This window comes from Gorilla gorilla, chromosome 4 (genome assembly GCF_029281585.2).
Source record: "Gorilla gorilla gorilla isolate KB3781 chromosome 4, NHGRI_mGorGor1-v2.1_pri, whole genome shotgun sequence".
In the NCBI taxonomy this organism is placed as follows: Eukaryota; Metazoa; Chordata; class Mammalia; order Primates; family Hominidae; genus Gorilla; species Gorilla gorilla.
The window spans coordinates 164,405,574-164,428,006 of record NC_073228.2 but is presented as its reverse complement, the minus strand read 5'-3'; the positions used below and the strand labels follow the sequence as shown (position 1 = coordinate 164,428,006).

Below are 22,433 nucleotides of genomic sequence, written 5' to 3'. Positions count from 1 at the left end.
TATATCAGTACAATAACGTAGTACTACTATAGCAATATTAACCTTGCAAGTTTGTTAGGACAATCCATAGTGTGTATTGCACATCCAATGATGTACTATATGCTGATATACTGATGTATATCTCACTCCTGGCACATATAGAAGGTCAAATTTTATAACTGATGTTACTACTAGTGGCAATATGTTAAAATAGCCCCTCCAAAATAACATTGACCCAGCAGTTCAGAAATAGGAGTTGCAGCTTGAACACAAACCTGCTGAATGATTTCTTGCAAGACCCTTCACATCTCTGTGCCTCAGCCCCACATAACTGAGAAGTTCTAGTTCTAACTCCAGGACCAGCTGCTTATATGTATGACCTTGGTCAAATCACCAAACCATATCGCAATATGGTAGACAATAACGGTGACCCAGCCCACCCACAAGAGAGGAGATCTTGAGTGAGAAAGAGCTTTAGAAAAAAATGAACAACATTTAGGCAGATTTTCTCATTCACCCTTCTGAGCTGCATGACCATTAGGAAAGTACAGTGAAGTCAACCTTCTCACGAGGTCACCGTCCTACCAGGTGTCCTGCTCATGGTTCAATCTTTCTATTACCCCTTTGTCAGTGACATCCCTTTCTATTACCACTCCACTGCCATTCATATTTCGCATGCCATTGGTCTAAGTACTACTATTCCCAGTTGACAGATGATAAAATGCTATTCAGAAAGGTTAAGTAGTTTGTCCAAGGTCACACAGCTAGTAAGTGACAGAACTGGGGATTCAAAACCAGGCCTCTCTGCCTCCAAAATCTGTACTTTTAACCATCATAGTACACCAAGTCCTCACTTAATGTCATCAATAGGTTCCTAGAAAATGTGATGTCGAATTAAGCAGTGTTATTCCGGGGCTTGCCATACATCATTTTGCTTTAAGTTGCAGTTTCTAAGAACCTATTGGCAATGTTAAGTGAAGACTTACTGTCCACTCCCCTTTAAACAAGTTAGTGGAATTCCCTTCAGGTCCTGAAGAATGTTAGTAGCAATAGTAGTAGTAGTAACAGCGGTAGCTACTGCTCCGAGGATTAGAATTCTCTCTCATCCTTACATAACCCTGTGGGTTATAAATGAGGAAACTGCCACTCCAGCAGCTCCCAGAGGTCCGAAGCAGGAGCTGGTGACCGGCTGCACATGGAGCCCCACTCACAAGGCCATGCTCTCTGCCTGCAGTGCTACGTCAACCTGCTCTTCTGGTATCAGTTCTTCTGTGGTTTCTCCAGCTCCACCATGATTGATTACTGGCAGATGATATTCTTCAATCTCTTCTTTACCTCCTTGCCTCCTCTCGTCTTTGGAGTCCTTGACAAAGACATCTCTGCAGAAACACTCCTGGCTTTGCCTGAGCTATACAAGAGTGGCCAGAACTCTGAGGTAAGGAGATCGAGCAGCCAAAGGGAGGTGACTTCAGCTTCTTACTGACCTCTACCTCCCCTCTGGAGGCATCAGAGAAAGAGCTGTATGCTGGGGTCAGAAGCCTGCATTCTGACCACTGTTCCATCATTTACTTTGAGTAACTCCTCTCTCCTTTCCTGACCCGTTTCTTATTTGCTATTGAGGGTGTTGGGCTAGGCTAGTGGGTATTTTTAATTTTTTTTATTGTTATTATACTTTAAGTTTTAGGGTACATGTGCACAATGTGCAGGTTAATTACATATGTATACATGTGCCATGCTGGTGTGCTGCACCCATTAACTCATCATTTAGCATTAGGTATATCTCCTAATGCTATCCCTCCCCCCTCCCCCCACCCCACAACAGGCCCCAGTGTGTGATGTTCCCCTTCCTGTGTCCATGTGTTCTCATTGTTCAATTCCCACCTATGAGTGAGAACATGCAGTATTTGGTTTTTTGTCCTTGCAATAGTTTACTGAGAATGATGATTTCCAATTTCATCCATGTCCCTACAAAGGACATGAACTCATCATTTTTTATGGCTGCATAGTATTCCATGGTGTATATGTGCCACATTTTCTTAATCCAGTCTATCATTGTTGGACATTTGGGTTGGTTCCAAGTCTTTGCTATTGTGAATAGTGCCGCAATAACATACGTGTGCATGTGTCTTTATACCAGCATGATTTATAGTCCTTTGGGTATATACCCAGTAATGGGATGGGTGGGTCAGATGGTATTTCTAGTTCTATATCCCTGAGGAATCGTGACACTGACTTCCACAATGGTTGAACTAGTTTACAGTCCCACCAACAGTGTAAAGTGTTCCTATTTCTCCACATCCTCTCCAGCATCTGTTGTTTCCTGACTTTTTAATGATTGCCATTCTAACTGGTGTGAGATGGTATCTCATTGTGGTTTTGATTTGCATTTCTCTGATGGCCAGTGATGGTGAGCATTTTTTCATGTGTTTTTTGGCTGCATAAATGTCTTCTTTTTAGAAGTATCTGTTCGTGTCCTTTGCCCACTTTTTGATGGCGTTGTTTATTTTTTTCTTGTAAATTTGTTTGAGTTCATTGTAGATTCTGAATATTAGCCCTTTGTCAGATGAGTAGGTTGTGAAAATTTTTTCCCATTTTGTAGGTTGCCTGTTCACTCTGATGGTAGTTTCTTTTGCTGTGCAGAAGCTCTTTAATTAGATCCCATTTGTCAATTTTGGCTTTTGTTGCTATTGCTTTTGGTGTTTTAGACATGAAGTCCTTGCCCATGCCTATGTCCTGAATGGTAATGCCTAGGTTTTCTTCTAGGGTTTCTATGGTTTTAGGTCTAACGTTTAAATCTTTAATCCATCTTGAATTAATTTTTGTATAAGGTGTAAGGAAGGGATCCAGTTTCAGCTTTCTATATATGGCTAGCCAGTTTTCCCAGCACCATTTATTAAAAAGGGAATCCTTTCCCCATTGCTTGTTTTTGTCAGGTTTGTCAAAGATCAGATAGTTGTAGATATGCAGCATTATTTCTGAGGGCTCTGTTCTGTTCCATTGGTCTATATCTCTGTTTTGGTACCAGTACCATGCTGTTTTGGTTACTGTAGCCTTGTAGTATAGTTTGAGGTCAGGTAGTGTGGTGCCTCCAGCTTTGTTCTTTTGGCTTAGGATTGACTTGGCAATGTGGGCTCTTTTTTGGTTCCATATGAACTTTAAAGTAGTTTTTTCCAATTCTGTGAAGAAAGTCATTGTTAGCTTGATGGGGATGGCATTGAATCTATAAATTACCTTGGGCACTATGGCCATTTTCATGATATTGATTCTTCCTACCCATGAGCATGGAATGTTCTTCCACTTCTTTGTATCCTCTTTTATTTCATTGAGCCGTGGTTTGTAGTTCTCTTTGAAGAGGTCCTTCACATCCCTCGTAAGTTGGATTCCTAGGTATTTTATTCTCTTTGAAGCAATTGTGAATGGGAGTTCACTCATGATTTGGCTCTCTGTCTCTTATTGGTGTATAAGAATGCTTGTGATTTTTGTACATTGATTTTGTATCCTGAGACTTTGCTGAAGTTGCTTATCAGCTTAAGGAGATTTTGGGCTGAGACAATGGGGTTTTCTAGATATACAATCATGTCATCTGCAAACAGGGACAATTTGACTCCCTCTTTTCCTAATTGAATACCCTTTATTTCCTTCTCCTACCTAATTGCCCTGGCCAGAACTTCCAACACTATGTTGAATAGGAGTGGTGAGAGAGGGCATCCCTGTCTTGTGCCAGTTTTCAAAGGGAATGCTTCCAGTTTTTGCCCATTCAGTAGGATATTGGCTGTGGGTTTGTCATAGATAGCTCTTATTATTTTGAGATACGTCCCATCAATACCTAATTTATTGAGAGTTTTTAGCATGAAGGGTTGTTGAATTTTGTCAAAGGCCTTTTCTGCATCTGTTGGGATAATCACGTGGTTTTTGTCTTTGGTTCTGTTTATATGCTGGATTACATTTATTGATTTGTGTATATTAAACCAGACTTGCATCCCAGGGATGAGGCCAACTTGATCATGGTGGATAAGTTTTTTGATGTGCTGCTGGATTCAGTTTGCCAGTATTTTATTGAGGATTTTTGCATCAATATTCATCAAGGATATTGGTCTAAAATTCTCTTTTTTGGTTGTGTCTCTGCCCAGCTTTGGTATCAGGATGATGCTGGCCTCATAAAATGAGTTAGGGAGGATTCCCTTTTTCTCTTGATTGGAATAGTTTTAGAAGGAATGGTACCAGTTCCATCTTGTACCTCTGGTAGAATTCAGCTGTGAATCCTTCTGGTCCTGGACTCTTTTTGGTTGGTAAGCTATTGATTATTGCCACAATTTCAGAGCCTGTTATTGGTCTATTCAGAGATTCAACTTCTTCCTGGTTTAGTCTTGGGAGGGTGTATGTGTCAAGGAATTTATCCATTTCTTCTAGATTTTCTAGTGTATTTGCATAGAGGTGTTTGTTGTATTGTCTGATGGTAGTCTGTATTTCTGTGGGATCAGTGGTGATATCCCCTTTATCATTTTTTATTGCATCTATTTGATTCTTCTCTCTTTTCTTCTTTATTAATCTTGCTAGCAGTCTCTCAATTTTGTTGATCTTTTCAAAAAACAAGCTCCTGGATTCATTGATTTTTTGAAGGGTTTTTTGTGTCTCTCTTTCCTTCAGTTCTGCTCTGATCTTAGTTATTTCTTGCCTTCTGCTAGCTTTTGAATGTGTTTGCTCTTGCTTCTCTAGTTCTTTTAATTGTGATGTTAGGGTGTCAATTTTAGATCTTTCCTGCTTTCTCTTGTGGGCATTTAGTGCTATAAATTTCCCTCTACACACTGCTTTAAATGTGTCCCAGAGATTCTGGTATGTTGTGTCTTTGTTCTCATTGGTTTCAAAGAACATCTTTATTTCTGCCTTCATTTCGTTATGTACCCAGTAGTCATTCAGGAGCAGGTTGTTCAGTTTCCATGCAGTTCAGTGGTTTTGAGTGAGTTTCTTAATCCTGAGTTCTAGTTTGATTGCACTGTGGTCTGAGAGACAGTTTGCTATAATTTCTGTTCTTTTACATTTGCTGAGGAGTGCTTTACTTCCAACTATGTGGTCAGTTTTGAAATAAGTGTGGTGTGGTGCTAAAAAGAATGTATATTCTGTTGATTTGGGGTGGAGAGTTCTGTAGTTGTCTATTAGGTCTGCTTGGTGCAGAGCCGAGTTCAATTCCTGGATATCCTTGTTAACTTTCTGTCTCATTGATCTGTCTAATGTTGACAGTAGGGTGTTAAAGTCTCCCATTATCATTGTGTGGGAGTCTAAGTAAGTCTCTTTGTAGGTCACTCAGGACTTGCTTTATGAATCTGGATGCTCCTGTATTGGGTGCATATATATTTAGGATAGTTAGCTCTTCTTGTTGAATTGATCCCTTTACCATTATGTAATGGACTTCTTTGTCTCTTTTGATCTTTGTTGGTTTAAAGTCTGTTTTATCTGAGACTAGGATTGCAACCCCTGCTGCCTTTTTTTGTTTTCCATTTGCTTGGTAGATCTTCCTCCATCATTTTATTTTGAGCCTATGTGTGTCTCTGCACATGAGATGCATTTCCTGAATACAGCACACTGATGGGTCTTGACTCTTTATCCAATTTGCAAGTCTGTGTCTTTTAATTGGAGCATTTAGTCCATTGACATTTAAAGTTAATATTGTTATATGTGAATTTGATCCTGTCATTATGATGTTAGCTGGTTATTTTGCTCATTAGTTGATGCAGTTTCTTCCTAGCATTGATGGTCTTTACAATTTGGCGTGATTTTGCAGTGCCTGTTACTGGTTGTTCCTTTCCATGTTTAGTGCTTCCTTCAGGAGCTCTTGTAGGGCAGGCCTGGTGGTGACAAAATCTCTCAGCATTTGTTTGTCTGTAAAGGATTTTATTCCTCCTTCACTTATGAAGCTTAGTTTGGCTGGATATGAAATTCTGAGTTGAAAATTATTTTCTTTAAGAATGTTGAATATTGGCCCCCACTCTTCTGGCTTGTGGAGTTTCTGCTGAGAGATCAGCTGTTAGTCTGGAGAGATCAGCTGTTAGTCTGATGGGCTTCCCTTTGTGGGTAACCCGCCCTTTCTCTCTGGCTGCCCTTAACATTTTTTCCTTCATTTCAACTTTGGTGAATCTGACAATTATGTGTCTTGGAGTTGCTCTTCTCGAGGAGTATCTTTGTGGCATTCTCTGTATTTCCTGAAACTGAATGTTGGCCTGCCTTGCTAGATTGGGGAAGTTCTCCTGGATAATATCCTGCAGAGTGTTTTCCAGCTTGGTTCCATTCTCCTCGTCACTTTCACGTACACCAATCAGACGTAGATTTGGTCTATTCACATAGTCCCATATTTCTTGGAGGCTTTGTTCATTTCTTCTTATTCTTTTTTCCCTAAACTTCCCTTCTCACTTCATTTCATTCATTTCATCTTCCATCACTGATACCCTTTCTTCCAGTTGATTGCATCGGCTCCTGAGGCTTCTGCATTCTTCACGTAGTTCTCGAGCCTTGGCTTTCAGCTCCATCAGCTCCTTTAAGCACTTCTCTGTATCAGTTATTCTAGTTCTACATTCATCTAAATTTTTTTCAAAGTTTTTAACTTCTTTGCCTTTGGTTTGAATTTCCTCCTGTAGCTCGGAGTAGTTTGATTAAAGCCTTCCCCTCAACTCGTCAAAGTCATTCTCTGTCCAGCTTTGTTCCATTGCTGGTGAGGAACTGCGTTCCTTTGGAGGAGGAGAGGCACTCTGCTTTTTAGAGTTTCCAGTTTTTCTGCTTTGTTTTTTCCCCATCTTTGTGGTTTTATCTACTTTTGGTCTTTGATGATGGTGATGTACAGATGGGTTTTTGGTGTGGATGTCCTTTCTGTTTGTTAGTTTTCCTTCTAACAGACAGGACCCTCAGCTGCAGGTCTGTTGGAGTTTGCTAGAGGTCCACTCCAGACCCTGTTTGCCTGGGTAACAGCAGTGGTGGCTGCAGAACAGCGGATTTTTGTGAACTGCGAATGCTGCTGTCTGATTGTTCCTCTGGAAGTTTTGTCTCAGAGAAGTACCCGGCCATGTGAGGTGTCAGTCTGCGTCTACTGGGGGGGTGCCTCCCAGTTAGGCTGCTCAGGGGTCAGGGACCCACTTGAGGAGGCAGTCTGCCCATTCTCAGATCTCCAGCTGCGTGCTGGGAGAACCACTGCTCTCTTCAAAGCTGTCAGACAGGGACATTTAAGTCTGCAGAGGTTACTGCTGTCTTTTTGTTCATCTGTGCCCTGCCCCCAGAGGTGGAGCCTACAGAGGTAGGCAGGCCTCCTTGAGCTGTGGTGGGCTCCACCCAGTTCGAGCTTCCCGGCTGCTTTATTTACCTAAGCAAGCCTGGGCAATGGCAGGCGCCCCTCTCCCAGCCTCACTGCCGCCTTGCAGTTTGATCTCAGACTGCTGTGCTAGCAATCAGCGAGACTCCATGGGCATAGGACCCTCCAAGCCATGTGTGGGATATAATCTCCTGGTGTGCCGTTTTTTAAGCCTGTCAGAAAAGCACAGTATTAGGGTGGGAGTGACCCAATTTTCCAGGTGCCATCTGTCACCCCTTTCTTTGACTAGGAAGGGGAACTCCCTGACCCCTTGTGCTTCCCGAATGAGGCAATGCCTTGCCCTGCTTTGGCTCGTGCATGGTGCACTGCACCCACTGTCCTGCACCTACTGTCTGGCACTCCCTAGTGAGATGAACCCGGTACCTCAGATGGAAATGCAGAAATCACCTGTCTTCTGTGTCGCTCACGCTGGGAGCTGTAGACCAGAGCTGTTCCTATTCGGCCATCTTGGCTGCCCCAATTATTTCTTAATTATATCACACATTAATATGGGACTGCCCTAGTCGAAGGGGAAGAGCCATGCAGAAGGATCCTATGCCTTTCAGCGGTCCCCTCCAGGCTCTGAGATGCATCTATAGAACCCCCGAAGCCCAGTTTGAGAACCCTTGGGATTTATATCTACTTTGCTTTTCATTGGGTAAGGTATACAATGGTTCTATTTCATATTAGGGAAGGCAAAACTTGTAATTTTGAGTTCTATGTGCTTTAGAATTTGCTGGTATCAAATAGACTAGGGCAGGCCTGAGAAGCCATCAGGTGGCATCCTAGGAGGCCCAGAGAGGCCACACTGCAGCCCTGAATGATTTGGAGAAGTCAGACAGCATGCACTCCCAGCACCAGCAAGAAGCTGGATCAAGGGACCCTGGATGCCTCAAAGAGGGAGCTCTGGGAAGAGGGACTTTGCAATGCCAGAGAGTGTCTTGCACCTGGAGGAAAGAAGGGCAAAGCCAGGTGTGGTATTTGAGATCTGGCAATTATTTATAGACTAACAGCAAGCCCAGTCGTTACCCCAAAGCCAAGAGGAGAGAGCAACACAGAAGCCCAAGCAGTCCAGACAAAGGGGGCATGGTGAGAGTGCATGTTCACCTTGGGCTCTTCTAAGTTTACCCTTCCTATCAAAGTGCTGACTGCATAGCAAATTCCTTGAGTATCTAAAAGAAGTTAATAAAGCAAGACCCAAAAACTGTAAAGGTTTCACTTTTCCTGGGGAAGGCACAAAGATTGATGCCTGAGAAGCCTTGTTTCTGGAGCCGTTGAACTTCAGAAACTTGGGAACCTGTGATTCGGGCTATGATTGAGATCTCTCAGATGCCACTTAGAAACTTTAGAATCTTTACACTTGCCAAGTTTGTAGCAACAGTAGCAAAAGAACTAATGAGTGTTAACAATGAATAACTGAGTACTTGGCTAGGCACTGAGTACTTACTAGGTACTAAGGCACAATTGCATTTAGTCCTCTTGAACCCCAAGGAGATAGGCTGTGTTATTTTTGCCCACATTTCATGGAAGAAGAAACTAGTTCTCCGCACTGTTTAGTAATTTTCACAAGGTCACACAGTTGAACTGAAGTCTGTCACCCCCAAGTCTATGCTCCTAATTACTCCATTCTACTACCACAAATACAAGAGGCATTGTATGCGTCTGGTTGTCTGTCACAGCCACATGCAAAAAAGTTGCTTGCAAAGAATAGAGGCTTGCTATAAGGGTGATAATTATTGGTGTGTTCTCTCCTGGCAGTGCTATAACCTGTCGACTTTCTGGATTTCTATGATGGATGCATTCTACCAGAGCCTCATCTGTTTCTTTATCCCTTACCTGGTAAGTCATGTAGTCCCATTCTAACCACATAAATTGCAGAGAAGAACTGGTCCTTTTTATATAAAGTTCCAGACCAGTAGTGTCCTTCTGGACACTTTAGAGCAGAGGCTCAAACAGGTAGCCTGCAGGTTACATCCAACCCAAGGTGTTTGAAAAGTCAGAACACTACCCAAACATTTTGATTTCTGCTGGCTCTTGAAAAACTGAAAGCTATATTTATACTGGGTCATTTTTCCCCTCATAGCAAAAATCTGGACTTGACTTTGCAGCTGGGCTCACCTTGTGAGCATGTTCTCCAGTTTGCCTTAGTCTCCACCACTCCCCCTTTGTCTTACATCTGGCTATCTTTATTCATTAACTGTTTCCTACTTGAACACTGAAGGTATTTGAATTTACTACCCTTGATTTTTATATACACTTGTGCTTTGAAGGTCAAGGAAGCTAGCCTTCAGAGGCAGCAAGTTCCGATAATGAGATAGTACATTATCTGAAAAAAGTAGCAAGAATGCGGATAGCAAGGGATACCAGCCCGATATCAGTTTGATTCCTCAGTTTAAATAGTGAGAATTTAGGTAGCAAACAATATATGTCTTCTTCCTGGACACACGGAACAGGATGGGAAGCAATTTCCACCAGGTAAACACTGTTGCTTATCCAACCTCTGGGCTCATATTCTTTCATAATTAGCAAGATGATGGAGTTAGGGGAGGCAGGGATCTTGTGCTTTGCTTGAATTTCCTGGCTTACAATACCCTCCCTGGCCAGGCCTTTGCTTGGCTTTCCTGCTGTATCTTTTGCCCTTGAATATGCTCAACAGACCTACAATGTAGGACTCTGGAGTTCTACAAACCATCTGTGTTCACCCTCCGTTCTGACCTTTGCTGGAACTGCATTTACCCTCTCTTTCCAAGTGATTAACTCCTCTTATTCTGGTCTCAGCTAATATATCCTCTCTTCTGTGTTCCCAGCATACCTTGTACTTGCCTCTATTATAGCACTTACTTCCTTAAATTGTACCACATCTGCACTGCCTAATAGACTAAACTCATTGTAGGCAAACACAGAAGTATCCTCAGCTGTTAGCATTGTGTCTGATGGGCTCTCAATGAATTCTTTCTTCATTCATTCCACAATGGTTTCACAATCCCCATATTGGCTTACTCCTGCAAACACCATTTCTAAATTAGTCCTATCAATTCCTTTCTTACCTTGACTTGTTCCTCGGATCAGTACCACACAGATGGCAGCTGGGTACCTCCTTCTCCATTGACAACTGCCTTCATTGATGCTTTATAATCACTGTGTCAAAGCCAAAGTTTTAAGTCCACAGACATACCTGACAATGCCTGTCTGTGCCTCCTCTGCAGACCTATAAGGGCTCTGATATAGATGTCTTTACCTTTGGGACACCAATCAACACCATCTCCCTCACCACAATCCTTTTGCACCAGGCAATGGAAATGAAGACATGGGTAAGTGTCCCAGAGCCCCTTTGGCTTCAAAACTGTGCTCCTGTCCATTGACTATACTCAAATTTCTGAATTGTTTCATTCTGTGTTATCAATCCCCTCAATAAATACACACTAAGCTCCTACCCTATGTCCTACCTGTACAGGGATGAAAGGGGTGAAAAAGATAAAATTCTGGCATCAACTTGCTTTTCATCTAGCCAGGATGTTAAAACTAACATAAATAAAACAATGAGATAATTAGTTGCAAAAACAGATAATTGATAAAAAGTTCAGGGGTATGGCCAGGCATGGTGGCTCACACCTGTAATCCCAGCACTTTGGGAGGCCGAGGTGGACAGATCACCTGAGGTCAGGAATTTGAGACCAGCCTGGCCAACATGGTGAAACCCTGTCTCTACTAAAAATAAAAAAATTAGTTGGGTGTGGTAGCAGGCGCCTGTGGTCACAGCTACTCGGGAGGCTGAGGCAGGAAAATTGCTTGAACATGGGAGGTGGAGGTTGCAGTGAGCCAAGATCATGCCACCACACTCCAGCCTGGGTGACAGAGTGAGACTCCATCTCAAAAAACAAAAACAGTTCAGGGGTGTTTCAGAGACAAGGAAAACACTGACCATACATACCTGAGGCTGTGTTAAGGAGGAATTCTCCCCATTTAATTTTAGGGTGAATGATTAGAAACATGCCTCCAGGTAACCATGCCTCAAGCATATCCAAATATCACATTTTGATATCTAAGAAGGCAATGTCACCTTTCTGATTAGATTATTCTAGTCACAGTAATAACTATAAAAACTAATAGCTTACAATTCTGTCTATACCAAGTGTCTCTCTACATGATTAGCATGTATTATTTAACCTCTAGAGCCCTTTGTGTTAGGTGTTTCTATATTCCCATTTTACAGATTTAGAAATATGGTAGATGCAATAAGGTTTAACTTGCCCCCAAGCAGTTTAAGATAGAAGCAAGTTTTGAACCCTGGCAGTTTAATGTGAGCCTTTAACATCCATGCTAATAGTGTAAGTAGATAAGATTGAATGGTACACAGGGAACACTTAACAGAAAGATGTGTCCTTAGCCAAGTTCAGATGGCTTTCTGGAAGTACAAGCATTAAAAATTTGGAAAATAGCCCCAAGTAGGCTCAGCATGTTCCTACATTCTGCAATGGAACTCTCCACCCCAACCTCCCACCACCACTATCACAAGCTAAAGGAGGCCATAACCAGCTGGGCAGTGGCTGATAAGAGCCACTCAAAGGTAGTTTTGGATCATGGAGTTCTCATTTTGAAAACCCCCTCTCCTATTCAACATAGTATTGAAGTTCTGGCCAGGGCAATCAAGCATGAGAAAGAAATAAAGGGTATTCAAATAGAAAGAGAGAAAGTAAAATTGTCTGCTTACAGATGACATGATTGTATATTTAGAAAACCCCATTGTCAGGGCAGGCGCGGCGGCTCACACCTGTAATCCCAGTGCTTTGGGAGGCCGATCACAAGGTGAGAAGTTCAAGACCAGCCTGGCCAACATGGTGAAACCTTATCTCTACTAAAAATACAAAAATTAGCTAGGCATGATGGCATGTGCCCGTAATCCCAGCTACTCAGGAGCTCAGGAGGCTGAAGCAGAATTGCTTAAACTGAGACCTGGGAGACAGAGGTTGCAGTGAGCTGAGATCATGCCACTGCACTCCAGCCTGGGTTATGGAGCAAGACTCCATCTCAAAAGAAAAAAAAAAAGATTATCTAAGCCCAAAAACTGCTTAAGCTGATGAGCAACTTCAGCAAAGTCTTAGGATAGAAAATCAATGTACAAAAATCATAAGCATTCCTATACACCAACAATAGACAAACAGAGCACCAAATCATGAATGAACTTCCAATCACAATTGCTACAAAGAGAATAAAATACCTAGGAATACAGCTAACAATGGAAGTGAAGGACCTCTTCAAGGAGGACTACAAACCACTGGTCAAGGAAACAAAAGAGGACACAAACAAATGGAAAAACATTCCATGCTCATGGATAGGAAGAATCAAATATTGTGAAAATGGCCATACTGCCCAAAGTAATTTATAGAATCAATGCTATTCCCAAACTACCATCAATATTATTCACAGAATTAGAAAAATCTACTTTAAATTTCATATGAAACCAAAAAGGAGCTCGTATACCCAAGAAAATCCTAAGTAAAAAGAACAAAACTGGAGGCATCATGCTACCTGACTTCAAACTATACTACAAGGCTACAATAACCAAAACAGACATATACACCAATGGAACAGAGCAGAGACCTCAAATAACACCACACATCTACAACCATCTGATCTTCAACAAACCAGACAAAAACTAGCAATGGGGAAAAGATTCCCTATTTAATAAATGGTACTGGGAAAACTGATTAGCCATATGCAGGACCCCTTCCTTACACCTTATACAAAAGTTAACTCAAGATGGATTAAAGACTTAAACATAGAACCCAAAACTATAAAAGCCCTAGAAGAAAACCTAGGCAATACCATTCAGGACATAGGCATAGGCAAAGATTTCATGACGAAAACACCAAAAGCAATTGCAACAAAAATGAAAATTTACTAAAGAGCTTCTGCACATCAAAAGAAACTATCATCAGAGTGAAAAGGCAATCTACAGAATGGGAGAAAATTTTTGTAATCTAACCATCTGACAAAGGGCTAATATCTAGAATCTACAAGGAACTTACTTACACAAATTTACAAGAAAAAAAAACCATCAAAAAGTGGGCAAAGGATATGAACACATACTTCTCAAAAGATGACATTTATGTGGCCAACAAACATGAAAAAAAGCTCAACATCACTGATCAGTAGAGAAATGCAAATCAAAACCATAATGAGATACCATCTCACACCAGTCAGAATGGCGATTATTAAAAAGTGAAGAAACAGTAGATGGTGAGGCAGTGGAGAAATAGGAATGCTTTTACACTGTTGGTGGGAATGTAAATCAGTTCAACCATTGTGGAAGACAGTGTGGTGATTCCTCAAGGATCTAGAACCAGAAATACCATTTGACCCAGCAATCCCATTACTGGGGATATACCCAAAGCATTATAATTCATTCTACTATAAAGACACATGCATACGAACGTTTATTGCAGCACTATTTACAATAGCAAAGACATGGAACCAACTCAAATGCCCTATGACAGATTGGATAAAGAAAATGTGGTACACACACACACCATAGAATACTATGCAGCCATAAAAAAGAATGAGATCATGTCTTTTGCAGGGACATAGATGAAGCTGGAAGCCATTATCCTCAGCAAACTAACACAGGAACAGAAAACCAAACATCAGTGAGAACCTGTGGTAAGTGGGAGTTCAACAATGAGAACACATGGACACAGGGAGGAGAACAACACACACTGGGGACTGTCAGGAGGTGGGGAACAAGCGGAGGGAGAGCATTAGGACAAACACCTAATGCATGCAGGGCTTAAAACCTAGATGACAGGTTGATAGATGCAGCAAACCACCATGGCACATGTATACCTATGTAACAAACTTGCACGTTCTGTACGTGTATCCTGGAACTTAAAGTAAAATAAAATTTTTTTTAAAATCCTGCTCCAATGTGTACCAATGACAGAACAAAGTGATAAGACAAAAAAAGGCATAGCCAGGCTTAAGTACAGGACAAATTTCTTCATGGGCCAGAAACACCAGAAGAGGCTGCAATACAATGAGGAAGGGAAGAAGAAGAGAAGGCACTGGGAAGGCTCAAACTGCAGACTTTCTGGGAACTGGGACAGGACACAGATCATGGCAATGGAAACTCTGGCTCCTGCGGAGCAGGGCAGACTGGAACCCCATCTACTGCTGGGTCTAAATTCTCCTACTCAAGAAAGAAATCTAAAGAAAAGATAACAATGGCAAGCTGTTTGGAGGTATAGTTTTTGGTTTTTTGTTTGTTTTTTGGAGATGAAGTCTCGCTCTGTCATCCAGGCCAGAGTGCAGTGGCGCCATCTTGGCTCATTGCACCTCCGCCTCCTGGGTTCAAAAGATTCTTCTGCCTCAGCCTCCTCAGTAGCTGGGACTATGGCGCATGCCACCATGCCCAGCTAATTTTTTGTAATTTTAGTAGAGACAGGGTTTCAATGTGTTAGCCAAGATGGTCTCAATCTCCTGACCTCGTGATCCACCTGTCTCAGCCTCCCAAGAAGGTATAGTTTTATCAGAAGCTGTTTGATACTAGAAACCACCAAGCTAATGAAACATTTAGGATTCTTGAAAATAAAATACTGTCATTGAAATTAAAACTACAATTTGTAGGATCCGCTCTAGATCAGACACTGGCAAAAAATAAACTGCCAAATTGAAATGTAGTTTTGGGAGCTTATCCAGAATGATACACAAATATGAAAAATAAGAGGAAATGGTGGCTAGAACAAATGGCTTCAGCCTCTCTAAATAGGAATCTCAGGAGGAAAAAAGAATGATGGAGAAGCAATATTTGAAGAAATTGTCAAATTGTCATTGAGAATGAAAATTTGTCAAAAATCTGGATGTATTGCCTGGATATATCATAATTAAATTGTATAATATAAAAGATACAGAGGCAGCCCTTAAGTCTGCCAGAGACTATAGACAAATTACTTGAAAAGGAACAGCTATGCTGGTGACCAAACAATAAAAGCCAGGAGACAATGGAGTAATTGTCTTCAAAAAACCTGAAGGAGAAAATAAAACTAGAAAAGCTACACTATTAAGAGTAAGGCGAGATAAATCCTATTTTCAAATAAACTGTATAAGGTTAACTACCCATAGGCCCTCACAAAAAAAGGAACATACTTCTGCAAGAATGTAAACAAAAGCTAAAACTATAAGACACAACATAAAGAAGGGCTATTCAATAGGTAGGTAATTTACGCTAAAGCCTTCATAGTGGATAGAAGAATAAAAATACACATTTAACTATACATTTTTCCATAAGAGTTCGCTTTTTTTAGTATCTTAAGATTAATCACTAAAAGGGAAAAAGAAAAAAATCTAGAAAACTGTCAATTCTGCAGATGTAGGAAAGATGAAAAAATGAGAGCAGGGGTGGCTGGCGAGATGGCCAAATAGGAACAGCTCCAGCCTGCAGTTCCCAGCAAGATCAATGCAGAAGGTGGGTGATTTCCGCATTTCCAACTGAGGTACCCAGCTCATCTCACTGGGAGTGCTTAGACAGTGGTTGCAGCCCATGGAGAGCGAGCCAAAGTAGGGTGGGGCATTGCCTCACCCGGAAAGCACAAGGGGTTGGGGAACTCCCTGCCCTAGCCAAGGCAAGCCATGAGGAGCCATGAGGAACAGTCTACTCCGGCCCAGATACTACACTTTTCCCACAGTCTTCCCAACCCACAGAACAGGAGATTCTCTCGGGTGCCTACACCACCAGGGCCCTAGGTTTCAATCACAAAGCTGGGTGGCTGTTTGGGCAGACATGGAGATAGCTGCAGGAGTGTTTTTTTCTTTTTTCCATACCCCAGTGGTGCCTGGAATCCCAGAGAGATAGAACTGTTCACTCCCCCAGAAAGGGGGCTGAAGCCAGGGAGCCAAGTGGTCTAGTTCAGCAGATCCCACCCCCATGGAGCCCAGTAAGCTAAGATCCACTGGCTTGAAATTCTCACTGCGAGCACAGCAGTCTGAAGTTGACCTGGTACACTCCAGCTTGGTTGGGAGAGGGGTGTCCACCATTACTGAGGCTTCAGTAGGCGGTTTTCCCCTCACAGTGTAAACAAAGCCACCAGGAAATTCAAACTGGACAGAGCCCACTGCAGCACCTTAAAGCTTCTGTAGCCAGACTGCCTCTCTAGATTCCTCCTCTCTGGGTGGGGCATCCCTGCAAGAAAAGCAGCAACTCCAGTCAGAGGCTTATAGATAAAACTCCCCTCTACCTGGGACAGAGCACCTGGGGGTAGGTGTGGCTGTAGGCACAGCTTCAGCAGACTTAAACATTCCTGACTGCCAGCTCTGAAGCACAGCGCTCGAGCTCTGCTAAGGGACAGACTGCCTCCTCCAGTGGGTCCCTGACCCCTGTGCTTCCTGATTGGGAGACACCTCATACAGGAAAGCCCTGGCTGGCATCTGGTGGGTGCCCCTCTGGGATGAAGCTTCCAGAAGAAGGAACAGGCAGCAATCTTTGCTGTTCTGCAGCCTCTGCTGGTGATACCCAGGCAAACAGGGTCTGGAGTGGACCTCCAGCAAACTCCAGCAGACAGGCCTGACTATTAGAAGGAAACTAACAAACAGAAAGGAATAGCATCAACATCAACAAAAAAAAGTCCACACAGAAACCCCATCTGAAGTTCACTAACATCAAAGACCCAAAGGTAGATAAATCCATGAAGATGAGAAAAAAACAGCACAAAAAGGCTGAAAATTCCAAAAACCAGAATGCCACTTCTCCAAAAGATCACAACTCCTCACCAGCAAGGGAACAAAACTGGATGGAGAATGAGTTTGATGAATTGACAGAAGTAGGCTTCAGAAGGTGGGTAATAACAAACACCTCCAAGCTAAAGGAGCATGTTCTAATGCAATGCAAGGAAGCTAAGAACCTTGAAAAAAGATTAGAGGAATGGCTAACTAAAACAACCAGTTTAGAGAAGAACATAAATGACCTAATGGAGCTGACAAACACAGTATGGGAACTTTGTGAAGCATACACAAGTATCAATAGCTGAATCGATCAAGTGGAAGAAAAGATATCAGAGATTGAAGATAAATTTAATGAAAAAGCGTGAAGACAAGATTAGAGAAAAAAGAATGGAAAGGAATGAACAAAGCCTCCAAGAAATATGGAACTACGTGAAAAGACCAAACCTATATTTGATTGGTGTACCTGAAAGTGATGGGGAGAATGGAACCAACTTGGAAAACACTCTTCAGGATGTTATCCAGGAGAACTTCTCCAACCTAGCAAGACAGGCCAAGACACATAATTGTCAGATTCACCAAGGTTGAAATGAAGGAAAAAATATTAAGGGCAACCAGAGAGAAAGGTCGGGTTACCCACAAAGAGAAGTCCATCAGACTAACAGCAGATCTCTCTGCAAAAATCCTACAAGCCAGAAGAGACTGAGGACCAATATTCAACATTCTTGAAGAATTTTCAACCCAGAATTTCATATCCAGCCAAACTAAGCTTCATAAACAAAGGAGAAATAAAATCCTTTACAGACAAGCAAATGATGAGAGATTTTGTCACCACCAGGCCTACCTTACAAGAGCTCCTGAAGGAAGCACTAAGTATGGAAAGGAAAAATCAGTAGCAGCCACTGGAAAAACATACCAAATTATAAAGACCATTGACACTATGAAGAAACTGCATCAACTAGTGGGCAAAATAACCAGTTAACATCATGACAGGACCAAATTCACACATAACAATATTAACCTTAAATGTAAATGGGCTAAATGCTCCAATTAAAAGACACAGACTGGCAAATTGGATAAAGAGTCAAGACCCATTGGTGTGCTGTATTCAGGACACCCATGTCACATATGCAAAGACACACATAGGCTCAAAATAAAGGGATAGAGGAATACTTACCAAGCAAATGGAAAACAAAAGCAGGGTTGCAATCCTAGTCTCTGATAAAACAGACTTTAAACCAACAAAGATCAAAAAAGACGAAGAAGGGCATTACATAATGGTAAAGGGATCAATTCAACAAGAAGGGCTAACTATCCTAAATATATATGCACTCAATACAGGGCACCCAGATTCACAAATCAAGTTCTTAGAGACCTACAAAGAGACTTAGACTCCCACACAATAATAATGGGAGGCTTTAATACCCCACTGTCGATAGTAGACAGATCAACAAGACAGAAAATCAACAAGGATATTCAGGACTTGAACTCAGCTCTGGACTAAGCAGACCTAATAGACATCTACAGAACTCTACACCCTGAATCAACAGAATATACATTCTTCTCAGCACCACATCACACTTATTCTAAAATTGACCACATAATTGGAAGTAAAACACTCATCAGCAAATACAAAAGAACGGAAATGATAAACAGTCTCTCAGACCACAGCACAATCAAATTAGAACTCAGCATTAAGAAACCCACTTGAAACTGAACAACTACATGGAAACTGAACAACCTGCTCCTGAATGACCACTGGGTAAATAATGAAATTAAGGCAGAAATAAAGAAGTTCTTTGAAACCAATGAGAACGAAGACACAACGTACCAGAATCTCTGGACACAGCTAAAGCAGTGTTTAGAGGGACATTTATAGCACTAAATGCCCAGAGGAGAAAGTGGGAAAGATCTAAAATCAACACCCTAACATCACAATTAAAAGAACTAGAGAAGCAAGAGCAAACAAATTCAAAAGCTAGCAGAAGACAAGAAATAACTAAGATCAGAGCAGAACTGAAGGAGATAGAAACACAAAAATCCCTTCAAAAAAAAAAATCAATGAATCCAGGAACTAGTGTTTTGAAAAGATTAACAAAATAGACCACTAGCCAGACTAATAAGAGAAAAATCAAGTAGAATAAAAAATGATAAGGAGGATATCACCACTGATCCCACAGAAATACAAAGTACCATCAGAGAATACTATAAACACCTCTACACAAATGTACTGGAAAATCAAGAAGAAATGGATAAATTCCTGGACACATACACTCTCCCAAGACTAAACCAGGAAGAAGTCAAATCCCTGAACAGACCAATAACTAGTTCTGAAATTGAGGCAGTAATTAATAGCCTACCAACCAAAGAAAGCCCAGGACCAGACGGATTCACAGCCGAATTCTACCAGAGGTACAAAGAGGAGCTGATATCATTTCTTCTGAAACTATTCCAAACAATAAAAAAAGAGGGACTCCTCCCTAACTCATTTTATGAGGCCAGCATCATCCTGATACAAAAACCTGGCAAAGACACAACAAAAGAAAATTTCAGGCCAATATCCCTGTTAAACATTAATGCAAAAATCCTAAATAAAATACTGGCAAACCAAATCAAGCAGCACATCAAAAAGCTTATCCACCCACAATCAAGTCAGCTTCATCCCTGGGATGCAAGCCTGGTTCAACATATGTAAACAATAAATGTAATCCATCACATAAACAGAACCAATGACAAACACCACACAATTACCTCAATAGATGCAGAAAAGGCCTTCAATAAAATTCACCCCTTAATGCTAAAAACTCTCAATAAATTAGGTATTGATGGAACGTATCTCAAAATAATAAGAGCTATTTATGACAAACCCACAGCCAATATCATACTGAATGGGCAAAAGCTGGAAACATTCCCTTTGAAAACCGACACAAAACAAGGATGCCACCCTCTCTCACCACTCGTATTCAACATAGTATCGGAAGTTCTGGCCAGGGCAATCAGGCAAGAGAAACAAATAAAAGGTATTCAAATAGGAGAAGAGGAAGTCAAATTGTCTCTGTTTGCAGATAACATGATTGTATATCTAGAAAACCCCATTGTCTCAGCCCCAAATCTTAAGCTGATAAGCAACTTCAGCAAAGTCTTGGGATACAAAATCAATGTACAAAAATCACAAGCATTCCTATACACCAATAATAGACAAACAGCCAAATCATGAGTGAACTCTCCCATTCACAATTGCTACAAAGACAATAAAATACCTAGGAATACAGCTAACAAGGGAAGTGAAGGACATCTTCAAGGAGAACTAGAAACCACTGGTCAAAGAAATAAGAGAGGACACAAACAAATGCAAAAACATTCCATGCTCATGGATAGGAAGAATCAATATTGTGAAAATGGCCATACTGCTCAAATTAATTTGTAGATTCAATGCTATCCCCATCAAGCTACCACTGACTTTCTCCACAGAACTGGAAAAATCTACTTTAAATTTCATATGGAACCAAAACAACCCATATAGACAAGACAATGCTAAGCAAAAAACACAAAGCTGGAGGCATCATGCTACTTGACTTCAAACTATGCTACAAGGCTACAGTAACCAAAACAGCATGGTACTGGTACCAAAACAGATATATAAACCAACAGAAAACAACAGAGGCCTCAGAAATCACACCACACATCTACAACCATCTGATCTTTGACAACTCTGTTGCTTGACAGAAACAAGCAATGGGGAAAGGATTCCCTATTTAATAAATGGTGTTGGGAAAACTGGCTAGCCATATGCAGAAAACAAACTGGACCCCTTCCTTACACCTTAAACAAAAATTCACTCAAGATGGATTAATGACTTAAATGTAAGACCTAAAACCATAAAAACCCTAGAAGAAAACCTAGGCAATACCATTCAGGACATAGGCATGGGCGAAGACTTCATGACTAAAACACCAAAAGCAATGGCAACAAAAGCCAAAATTGAAAAATGGGATCTAATTAAAGAGCTTCTGCACAGCAAAAGAAACTATTATCAGAATGAACAGGCAACCTACAGGATGGCAGAAAATTTTTGCAATCTATCCATCTGACAAAGGGCTAATATCCACAATCTACAAGGAACTTAAATTTACAAGAAAAAACAATCCCATCAAAAAGTACACAAAGGACATGAACAGACACTTCTCAAAAGAAGACATTTATGTGGCCAACAAACATATGAAAAAAGCTCATCATCACTGGTCATTAGAGAAATGCAAATCAAAACCACAATGAAATACCATCTCACTCCAGTTAGAATGGCGATCATTAAAAAGTCAGGAAACAACAGATGCTGGAGAGGATGTGGAGAAAATTTTTACACTGTTGGTGGGAGTGTAAATTAGTTCAACCATCGTGGAAGACAGTGTGGCGATTCCTCAAGGATCTAGAACCAGAAATACCATTTGACCCAGCCATCCCATTACTGGGTATATACCCAAAGCATTATAAATCATTCTACTATAAAGACACATGCACACATGTTTATTGCAGCTCTGTTCACAATAGCAAAGACTTGGAACCAACCCAAATGCCCACCAATGATAGACTGGATAAAGAAAATGTGGCATATATATATACTATGGAATACTATGCAACCATAAAAAAGGATGAGTTGTCCTTTGAAGGGACATGGATGAAGCTGGAAACCATCATTCTCAGGAAACTAACACAGGAACAGAAAACCAAAAATACTTCATGTTCTCACTCATAAGTGAGAGTTGAACAATGAGAACACATGGACATGGACACAGTGAGGGCAACATCACACACTTGGGCCTGTCAGGTGGTGCTAGGGGAGGGATAGCATTAGGAGAAATACCTCATGTAGATGGTTTGATGGGTGCAGCAAACCACCATGGCACATGTATGCCTATGTAACAAACCTGTACATTCTACACATGTAGCCCAGAACTTAAAGTATAATGAAAAAATGCATTTTAATTTTAAAAATAAAATGAGAGCAAAGAAAATGATGGCAAACAAAAAATGCAAAATGAGATGTTTAACTAAATTGAAATATATCAGTACTCATAGTTGATGTAAGTAGATTAAATTCTTCCTTTAAAAAAATTACAGATTGGATTTTTTTCATCCAGCAAAAAGAAGAAATGGACAAATTCACAATCATAGTTTGATATTTTCATACAACTCCATAAGAAACTGGTATAGATCAAATAGATGAAAAAATAGAAGGAGTATAGAAACTTTTAATAAATTGTTTGATCTAATATATAAAACTTTGCTCAAAACAGATAACATTTTTTCAAACATACACAAACCATTTACCAGAGAGACAATTCTAAATCACAAAGGAATTTGAAAGAAAAAAAAATCATAAAGTTTATGTTCTCTGACAAGTTATTTAAAT

At 40.9% G+C, this 22,433-nt stretch overlaps 1 protein-coding gene across 1 annotated transcript in view; it reads left to right on the top strand.

Moving 5' to 3' along the window:
• The window catches only part of ATP10B (ATPase phospholipid transporting 10B (putative)), a 218,112-nt gene that overhangs the window by 181,101 nt on the left and 14,578 nt on the right, over nt 1–22,433 (top strand). Inside the window, exons 21-23 of the mRNA XM_055386545.2 lie at nt 1,214–1,414; nt 9,071–9,151; nt 10,519–10,623. Coding sequence (XP_055242520.1) covers nt 1,214–1,414; nt 9,071–9,151; nt 10,519–10,623 — 387 coding nt within the window. The remainder of the gene's footprint in view (nt 1–1,213; nt 1,415–9,070; nt 9,152–10,518; nt 10,624–22,433) is intronic.